General features: G+C 43.9%; 1 protein-coding gene across 4 annotated transcripts in view; it reads left to right on the forward strand.

The window, feature by feature from the left end:
* evla (Enah/Vasp-like a) overlaps window positions 1-9,761 on the forward strand; it is a 31,286-nt gene extending 21,525 nt beyond the window's left edge. For all 4 annotated transcript variants that reach the window (XM_077558019.1, XM_077558012.1, XM_077558003.1 and 1 more), the window contains 11 exons: window positions 2,154-2,211; window positions 3,681-3,742; window positions 4,437-5,273; window positions 6,608-6,840; window positions 6,996-7,111; window positions 7,218-7,245; window positions 7,385-7,424; window positions 8,089-8,149; window positions 8,233-8,290; window positions 8,650-8,707; window positions 9,080-9,761. In XM_077558019.1, coding sequence (XP_077414145.1) covers window positions 2,154-2,211; window positions 3,681-3,742; window positions 4,437-5,273; window positions 6,608-6,840; window positions 6,996-7,111; window positions 7,218-7,245; window positions 7,385-7,424; window positions 8,089-8,149; window positions 8,233-8,290; window positions 8,650-8,707; window positions 9,080-9,117 — 1,589 coding nt within the window. In that variant the 3' untranslated portion in view covers window positions 9,118-9,761. The remainder of the gene's footprint in view (window positions 1-2,153; window positions 2,212-3,680; window positions 3,743-4,436; window positions 5,274-6,607; window positions 6,841-6,995; window positions 7,112-7,217; window positions 7,246-7,384; window positions 7,425-8,088; window positions 8,150-8,232; window positions 8,291-8,649; window positions 8,708-9,079) is intronic.
* The last annotated feature ends 275 nt before the right edge of the window (window positions 9,762-10,036 follow it).

Here is a 10,036-nt window from a genome sequence, read left to right on the forward strand (position 1 = left end):
AAACATGATTAAAATGTTTACTCTTGTATATTTCAAGATTTATGATCAATATAATAGTGTTACATTATACATTTAATTTAGTGAGGACTTGTTTTGCTTCATTTTTGACAAAGTAGCTTGAAGGTTATGACTCGCAAATACAGTGTGTGACTTACTCCCACCTCTGGTGAAAATGTTTGGGAATCTGAGAACAGAAGGAGTTGCTGCTTGAATTTTTGCAACAATGTTGCAAAGGCAAAGTCAGAATAACAAAATGTCAACACTTACATCAGAACATCCCGTATCTAATGTAAATGTGTTGATGTGTTCTGATGTGTTTCACAGTACATGAGCCAAGGAATCTGAAAAGGAAAAAAAGAAAACATTTCTTTTCGGAAAAAGTAAAAACAGACCCAGATAACATAAGTGTCAAACAGCAAATGAGCCTTTTTTTCTTTCCTTTTTTTTTTTTTGGGCTTCAATGCTCACTGACATGCCATCGATGTTGAACTCAGTCACATGAGCTATACTACCCTCTAGTGGTCGTATGACTGTCTAGAGATGTATTTTTATTTCTACAGCTCACTGTGAAACAATTCATACTGTATGTGTTTTTTTTAATATAGTAAATATATTTAGTCGGGTGTGCTTGGGGAGTCACCCGCTGTGCATTGAAGAGCCTCCGAGCTGCTCTGGTTACGAGTTATTTACAAGTGGGTGGTGTATAAAAGAATATGTTGAACTGCAGCATCAAGCCAGACTGCCCTTGTGACTCTTAACGGTGGTTAAAATATCACTCGTGGAGACGTAATGTCCTGGCCCTCCTTTATTGAGAAGCGTCGGGGTGTGAAGTGCACTGTATCTGTTACTTGCTGCTTGTCATCAGGAGATTCTGCTTGAGCTAATTAGGGAGGGGCATTTGACTAGTGACTACATTTTCTTAACTATGGGCAAAATGAATTATTGATTAGTCAGTAATAAATTGTAAACATTCCTTGTATTGATTTCAGATTGAAGAAAATAATGAAATTGTGTGTTTTCTATCATATCGTTCCAATTTGCGTTTTCTGTGAAAAAGGGGGTCCCCCCCCAAAAAAAAAAAATCCCCCCAAAAAACAGAATACATGGGTGCAAAATAGGGCTGGGTAATAAATCAAATTAATTCCATTATTCGTCATTTTGAAAATCGAATTGTTCAAAATTTGCTAAATCGTGAAATCAAAATTTTTATTATTATCATCATTATTATTTATTAAAAGCTGTTGTTCTTATGTTCTGTTGGATCCAGATGTTATTGTGAGTTTTAATTTAGCTAACTATGACTGTTACGTTTATGTTAAAACTGTTTTAGAATCAGTAAACATTATTGTTGTCTGAAGATTTTGCACAGGAATTATTTTTGAATAAATGAGACCTTCAAATAAACGTTTGCTGGGTTTATTAGATTAAAATCGATTAAAAGCATAATCGTCCTGAATGACTGAAAAAAAAAAAAGGTTTTATTTTTGGGCCCAGCCTTAATGCAAAATAAAAAATGTGCAAAAAAAAACAACAACAAAACTTGACTTCCATGCCACCATTTAAAATCATCTCCCCTGATAAATCTGCAGAGTAAGCAAGAGTCTGTTTTTATTCCTGGTTGAAAGGTCACTTTTATTTTTCATCCGCGCGGGTCCCCCGAGTTCATCTAAAACAAGCACGATCAAGCCCTCCTCAGCTCCCTTCGGGCCCTCCTGCTCGTCCTTGACCTTCACCATGGCAACAGCCTGGCACCTTTTCCCCGTCAGCAATGCAAACACACACGCATGGCTGCACCAGGCGGCACAGGGCGATAATTGTCTTCATTAACACGTGCGGGCGGGCGGAGCGCGCCGTGTGCAGCGACGGACGCGCTGCCTGGCGATTTTGCTGCTTTTGCATTCACCTCCATGCTTTTGAATGACTTCACTTGTTTGCAGTGGACGGTGGCTGCTGGCATAAACAAAGCGGCACCGTTGATGCCTAAACAGGCAGCGGGTGTTTACGCTTGACTGTCTGATATCGTCTGAGCACACTCAGAGACCACTTTTGTGGTCATGTATTAAAAAAAAAAAAAAAAAAAAAAAACTAAAATTTGACAAGTAAATGTATTTTTCTTCATGTGTGTGGTCACTCAACCTCACTTTGTCTTTCAGGTCCAGTTGTCCAGCGCCAAAATGGACCCTCTTCAGAGGAGAGCGAGGCCCAGCGGAGGTACGAGTTATTCTCTGCACTCACTGGCCACTTAATTAGACGTACCTTGTACACGCTCATGAGATCCAAAATGCAAAAGACGAATGAGCTGGACGCTATACCAGCTGACTTATAATTCTTATTTTATTGTATTTAAAGTCCTATATTTTATCATATTGTTGACTTTGGATGAATTCAACTTTTTTTTTTAAATGTGTTTTAATTACAGGTTCAAGTTCAATTCACAACCTTTATTGAGCCGAGGCACATATTTTATGTTAGGAAAACAAAAATGTCACAAAAAGTCCGTAGACTGAAAATGGATTGACTGACAATTTGAATCTCTCATTAACTCTTTGACTGCCAAAAACGTTAAATAACGTTTAGTAAAATCCTATGGAGGAGTGCCAAAGACGTTAAAAGATGTTTTTTTTTCAAAACAGGTGAAACTAACCATTTTCTATTGTTGATTACTCAAAAACGGAATAAGGTAGAAACAAACTTTTTTTTCTGATGGAAGATGAGAGTCCAATCTTTTTTTGGCAGTATGTGCGTTTCCATAGTCCAAACACATAATTTTCTATGGACCTTGAAAGATCAGTCAAAATGCTTAAAATCGGCTGGCACCCACGGCATCCCTTTTTTGAAAACGTCTGGCAGTCAAAGAGTTAAGAAATCTGAAGCTGTTTATTTGAACGCAAAGCTGAAATACTACTAGATAATAAATAATAATAATAATAATAAATAATACTAGATCTTAATTAAGAATTTTCAGACCAATTACGGGTAAATGAAAATGCCGGATTGTGGCACACCTGATGCTCCTTCATGGAGCACAAAACGGACCTAAGGTTATATACTCTATTTTTCAGACTATGAGTCGCACCAGTCAAAAAATGCATCAAGAAAAACAAAAAGTCGCTCTTGAGTAGAAGTTGCATTTTTTTCAGGGGGGGGTCAAAACTAAGAACAAACTCAAACTTGCCTCCCCAAAAAGATTTTCTTTTTAGTTTAATGGCTTACCTTATTTCATGTCACATTGTGGTCAAAGGTAGAATCCTGGCCAATTATTGTGCCTGCTGCTGTAAATCGTAAATTGTTGTTGTGGCCGTATGCTAGCAGTGGCTGCTAACTGACGTCACGCATTAGTTGCCATGACGACGACTTCTTCATGTTCAATTAGTTTTTCCTCTTTCATTTCTTCTTCTACTTCCTTTTGGCATATACTTTTGGTGCACCGCCTTCTTTAGCATGCCTTAAAGAAGATGGCCACCAGCAGAAATGCAAGACTACTCCTGGAAATGGAGAACTATGATCATTATAAAGACAATTTAATTTATGCGGCTTTTGTATTGGATCTCGTTCAATTTTGCACGTGTAGCTAACGTTATGCAATAAAAGACGGCCAGATCCGATCCGGCTGTTACTGACGGCCAAAATGAAGCATGAGTGTTGAAGTGACATTGAAGCGACGTGGTTGCTCTTGAAAGGATGATGGAGCAGCATCAGATGCAGGCGCACAAGGAGCGGGAGCGGCGGACGTCAGGATCAGGTGAGGCTTCGACAAACACGCACACGCCAGCCGGTTGCCACGGCAGCCACGACGGGCCGACGTCCTGTTAGCGTTTCAAACTCACACGGCAACTTGAAAGGAGCGAGCGTGTATTTGCTCTTCTTTTGTCTTTTTTTGCTAGCAGTGTGTTGTCAGGCAGAGTAAATATTAGAGGTGATGACATCATGAATAGCGAGCACTCTACTTCCTGTTCCCGACTACTAACCCACATTCCCACGATGCCCTTTTCTCCATGCACACACACACACATAAACACATGTTCAAGTCTTTCTCCAGACTTAAACATCTCCTTCGTCCCACTGGATGATATCGGTGACACCCCCCACCCCCCTCCCCCTCCCGAACCCCCCTAACCCTTAACCCCTGACCCCCACCAAGCCCCTGCAACATGCTCTGCTGCCATCTCTTTCTTCCAGCTGCTGTTGGGGGGGAAATGTCATATGCTTTTCTGGTCATGTTGCATTCTGCTGCTTGATATTTTTGAGTCTTTCTTATTTGCGGTTTTTTGAATTATGCTCCTGATTTTTTATCTTTTCATCTCGGCTTGGTTGCTTTTCATTCTTCTCACGTTTTTTCTCTTTTCTGTTTTCCTTTGTTTGTCACCCTCCTTCGTCCGCATCTCCTCCTGTCTCTCCTCCCCGCCCCCCCCCCCCTCCCCCGCTGCCCCTCACAGTCGTTTCCACTCTCCAATACAAAGTGTGCGCACCCCCCGCCCACCCCGACACCCCGCCCGAGTACAGACAGTACAGAGCTAGCACACTGCCCCCGTCCTACGTCCGTGTGGCCTCCTCCTCCACCCCGCCCTCCGCCTCCTCCTCTCCCTCCCAAGAGAAAGAGGCGGGGGCGGCGAGGGACAAGGCCCAGCTTTCCTCCCAGCTCTCCACCTCGCTGGCCTCCGCCTTCTCGCCCGTCCAGGCAGGAGTGACCACGATGGGCCGGCAGGTCCGTCAGATCCCCCTGTCTCCTCCCACCGCGGCGCGCCACGCCCACCAGCACCACCAAGACTTCGCGCTCCCCCCCAAACACGGCACCTGGTCCGCCTCTCATTTGCAGCAAATGTACGCCCAATGCCCGCCCTCCGCCTCCCCTCCGGTCATGATGGCCATGGCCGCCAGGCAGGGGTTGGCGCCACCGCAGCCTGTCCTCCCCGTGGCGCACCCACTCCCGGGCATGAGGATGAAGCCCCCGCCGCTCGAGCCGAGCGGCCAGTACCCCCAGCACCAGCCCCACGCTCACGCCAACGGCCAATCGGACGACTCCTACTCCCCCCACTCCCACCAGCTGCCGCTCACCCCGCAGTACTGTGAGGCCGTGCCCCTGCCACCCTTCGCGGGCCAGCCGCCCGCAGGCCCCGCCCCCAATCACCAGTACCCGTCCACCTTCCACCCTCAGCAGCAGGCGCACCAGCAGCCCCCCAGCAACACCAACTCGCCCCCCTCTTACATTGACGGGGGCTCGCCCAAGGAGGCCCCCTCCCCCGTCCCCCAGCAGGTCCCCATGACCAACAGCTGTAAGTATGGAGAGGAGCGAGGGCGAAGGTCTGTTTTTTTTTTTTTTTTTTTTTAATAGGGATGTCTTTCAAAAACAACATTATGCTAGATGCAAATTTGCGACCAGTCTCGGCCAATGGCAGCTCATCCCTGTCATGCAAACAGTTGAATATTTCGCCTCACAAAAAGTAGACCGCAGCCCTCCTGCGTGACACCCGTGGCGGGCCGTGTATTATTTCAGTTTGCTTTCCCGCCACCATCACGTCACAATTACAGAAGAGCAAAAATGCAATTTAACAGCACTCAACTGTGCCACGTTATCATCTGGAGAATTTCTATTTTTTTTAATTTATCTAATAACGTGACCAAAACTGTTTCATAAAACAAATGCAAGATAAATGTATTAAATATTTGCAGATTTCTACAGAAAGTGTTTCGCGAGTCAAACTTGACGGAAGTTTTGTTCTGACCAGCCAATCAGAGGACGGAAAAATGCTAATGCTATTTTTGTTGACCCTGTGAGGTGAATTGAAAAAAAAAAAAGATTGGTTAAGTAATCTCATTGGTAATTTTGTTAACCTTACATCAGCCAGCACGACTAATTCTTGAAGGGCCCTATGGGCAGATTACATTGGCATGGCAACAAATTTGCTGAAATCTGATTGGACAAAATATGGAACTTCCATGTAATGGAAGCAGTGCTGCCAAGAAAAATGAAGAGAAAAGATTTTTGGGAATACAAAATTCTTGGAACAAATAGTCGAATTTCTATGTTTAGGCAACAGAGTAGGCCTTGCTTGTTTCTAATATTAAATGGTGCCACCTTTATAACACATTTTGGGGGATGAGCTGAGTATGTGGGTTGCAACCAAGAAAAAAATTGCAAAGTCTTCTCTGCTAAATGCTAAGCAGCTTATTTTGTTCTTGCCATAGACTCTTGTTCGGTGATTGGTCGACTGAAATTTGACCAAACAAGACATGATGGTAATTAAACGATTTTTTTTTTTTTAACAATTAGGAGCCACATTTGGTCAAGTCAACTTTATTTCGACAGCACAGTTCATATGGAATGATTAAAGGCTAGATGACATGAGTAACAGTAAGTCCAAATAAATCCATCCAGGGACAAAATACAATAAAATGGCAAAAAAAATCAACTAAAATGGCTGCAAAATATTCTTCAAAATACATTATACAATACAAACATATACATTTGGACCGAAACCGTGCTTTTAAACTTGACAGTAAAGTCCAAACAAACTGCTCACCTCCTATTTTTAGCACCCAGGACCCCTAGAGTCAACCTTCCAGGGTGTCGCTGGCGTTAACCGAGCTCTAACTCTGCCCCTCGCAGGCGCCCCTGTCTCCGCAGGTCACCCCGCCATGCTGTCCGTAGCCCCGCCCCCGTCCGGCCCCCCGGCCCCTCCGCCGCCGCCGGGACCTCCGCCCCCGATGGCGGCGCCCCCGCCCATGCCCCCTCCGCTGCCCACCGGCGGGGGGCCGCCCGGGGGACCCCCCGGCATGCAGCAGCAGCCCTCGGGGTTGGCGGCCGCGCTGGCTGGGGCCAAACTTCGTAAGGTTCAAAGGGTGAGCGACCTTTGTTGATTCTTCGATGTTGGCCATTTGGGGCCACCTCAGCTGTGTTGACAAACATGTGATGGGTAGATTTTTGTCAAGGTGGAGCTTTGGTAATTGAATGAAAGGAAAGTCAAGAAAACAAAACATGCGCTTGTGTGCTTCAGGATGAGAGCAGCCCGCCAGGATCAAGCGGCAAAAGCGACTCCAACCGATCTAGTGGTGGAAGTGGAGGTGGGGGGGAGGGACTGATGCAGGAGATGAATGCCTTATTAGCTCGCAGGTAAAAACTAAACATCGTGGTCACTTGGACTGAAAATAAATGCGAGTGCATTTTTTGGAGGCTCGTCTGTATTTGACAAATGATGTCATGTTTCTTCTCTCTTAAGACGAAAAGCGTCTGAGAAACCTGATGAAGTAAGTCTTTCCGTTTATCATCCTTGTGATGCCGCAAGCGAGATTACGTTTGCACTTTAAGCGCAAAGACAATAATGAAGGTTTTGTTTTGTTTCATGCGTCCGCATAATCAAGTCAACGTTTTCTCTCTCACCTGCAGGACGACTCTGGTAGTCGCGGGTCTGGTCAGAACTCAACAGGTATTTAATGTCTTTAAAAAATTTTTTTTTAAAAAGCTAGAAGGAAGCATATGTGCCTCATGGTTAATAAATCTGCTTCACAGTCCAAAGGTTCTGGGTTCAAAAATCAGCTCAAGCCTTCACATACAACACAATCCAAAAGCGATGTTTGATTTTTGCTAGTTACGTTTCATTTATGATTACTTTTGTCAGATTCAAGTTATTTCTGTGACCAATTTTGTGTACTCGTCATGCTAAAGCTCTACTCGCTTTTTTCTTTTTACTGTGAAAAGCAATTTCTTACACCCTTGACAGGAAAAAGTCCAAAGTTTCGTTCCAAATTTACCATTAAAGCTACCAAACGCAAAAAATCTTTACTGCCACATGTGGCCAAAAAATGAAACTGTATTTTCCCTTCACATACACAATGCACACGACGTCACATTCACAGACAGAGGGCGGGAAATTCGAACCCAAATCCTGTCTGAAAACTATTGGCCAGATGAACAGCTAATGTGTTAGTTTACTCATTAAAAATGTTTCAGTCATAGATAGTCAAATCGAAAAGCTATTGTAAAGACATTTTGGGGCAAATTGTTACAAAGTGCAGCTTTAAATGGAAAAAAATCATGCGGGGAAAAAAAAAGTGCCGCAAAATTGTAACTCCCGCTTTGCTCCTCGTTAGATGCTGTGAAGAAGCCATGGGAGAGATCCAACTCTGCAGAGAAGTCCTCACTGGTGTCAAGGTGGGAACGGAAAAATGTTGATCCTGTAGATAACATGCAAGAGCTGAATTTTTTTTTTTTTTCCTTCTCTCTTCGTGTTGTAGAGTGAGACCCATTGGCAGCACTAGTGAATCAGACACCGAATTTGACAGGATGAAACAGGTGCGTTTTATGCTTCTACGTGGCACTTTTGTTATTTGAAACGCTCTAGTGTGGTACTTAATAGGATGTGGGCTCCCTCTAGTGGTACAGAAAAGAATCACTGAATTATTACTATTTTTAAATATAGTCCTATATATTTTTGAAGCACAGTTCATTTGTATATACTGTAAATTTGAAATACTATACTTTTTTAAAAAATATATATTTATTTATTTAGGTACAATCACAATTATTTTGGTTTCATGCACACTATTGGAATCATTATTTAAGCTAAAAAATAAAAAAAGTGTGCGTGTGGGGGGGTCCACTGTATAGCCACTCTTTTGCTTGAATTAACTCTGAATTTGTTTTTCTCGTAGGAGATTTTGGACGAAGTTGTACGCGAGCTGCATAAAGTGAAAGATGAAATCATTCATGGTAAGCTTGCTTTGAGCTAGCGGGTTAACATCGTTATCTTGCCGTGGTGCAAACAAGGCGAGATATGGAGCTTTTGTGCATTTGTCTCGAAACGACATCTGTAAATGATTGTCACGCCGTCACACTCTCGGATCAGTTTTAGCGCTTCTGCGTATTTTTGCTGGTTATCGGCTATCGTGATGAGGTCATCAGAGAGTCCAAGCCGGCCAGAATGATGTAACTGTTAAGGCTCGAGATATAGTCATTTGTAAAAGGAGAATTTTTTTGCGACACGGTGATTAGGAAATATTGCTCCTACTTGACTTTTCCATGACTTACTGAAAGTGGCGACATAAGCTACATCAAATAACGTTCCCGTTCTTTTTATGTCAGCCATCAGACAAGAAATAGGTCGAATCAGCACATCCTAATCTCAGCTGAGCGACGTTTTGGGAGGGAGAGCAGGAGGAGCTGGAGAAAGACGACCAGGACGTCGGATGGATGCAGGCGGGACCCGCTTGGAGAACCCCCAGAATGTTCTCTCAATGTTTCTGTGAAGTTGCGTCGCAGAGACGTTGCGCCAACATTTGAGTCTGCCGGACAGCAAAGCGGACAGAAGAGAGCGAGACGAACTCAAGGAGAGGAAACGATGAAGACGAAGCGTGGTGCCGAGTTCCGTGTTGTGGTTGTTGCGTGCGCCTCTCGTCTCGGACTGCCCCGTGTTGCCACGTTTTCTTCGGTTCCGTCTCAAAAGGAAAATATTTTTGGTTTTCTAAGTTTGTACTGTTGTATTATTTAAAAATCCGTGCTGATGTTGTTGACGAGTATTACAGAAGGACAAACGGGATTCTTGCACACCATCGGCGTCAGCCTTTTATAATCCTTCTCTGTTCATTTGATCCCAGACGATTCGTTTCAAATAAGCACAAAGTTGAAGTTTTGATTGCCATATTCGTACCGGTGTTGTTTGTGCGTCCGACCTTTTCTTCTCGCAGACAAGTAGCCACTGAAAATACACCTGCACCACCAAGGCCACACCACTGAGCGCTGTTAAATAAATACATTGGTAAATGTCTTGTATGCTTGGCGCAAACTCGTTGGCAGTGGGACAAAATCCGGCGGCCAAGTTGGTCTTTGAAGGTGTCGTGGAAAGAGCCCAAAGTGATCCTAAAATGGCCACTTCCAAACCAAAATGGCAGACTTCCTCTTTCTTTCCAGCCATGTGTTCTTGAGACTTTTTTGGGGAGGTGGATCCTGGTTTATAGCACCCCCCCCCTTTTTTTCCCCCCTGAAAGGTTCAATATCCACACACCTGGTAAGCGTTCAGTGGTGTTTAAAAAAAAGAAAAGA

Source organism: Vanacampus margaritifer, chromosome 1 (assembly GCF_051991255.1).
Source record: "Vanacampus margaritifer isolate UIUO_Vmar chromosome 1, RoL_Vmar_1.0, whole genome shotgun sequence".
Classification (NCBI taxonomy): domain Eukaryota; kingdom Metazoa; phylum Chordata; class Actinopteri; order Syngnathiformes; family Syngnathidae; genus Vanacampus; species Vanacampus margaritifer.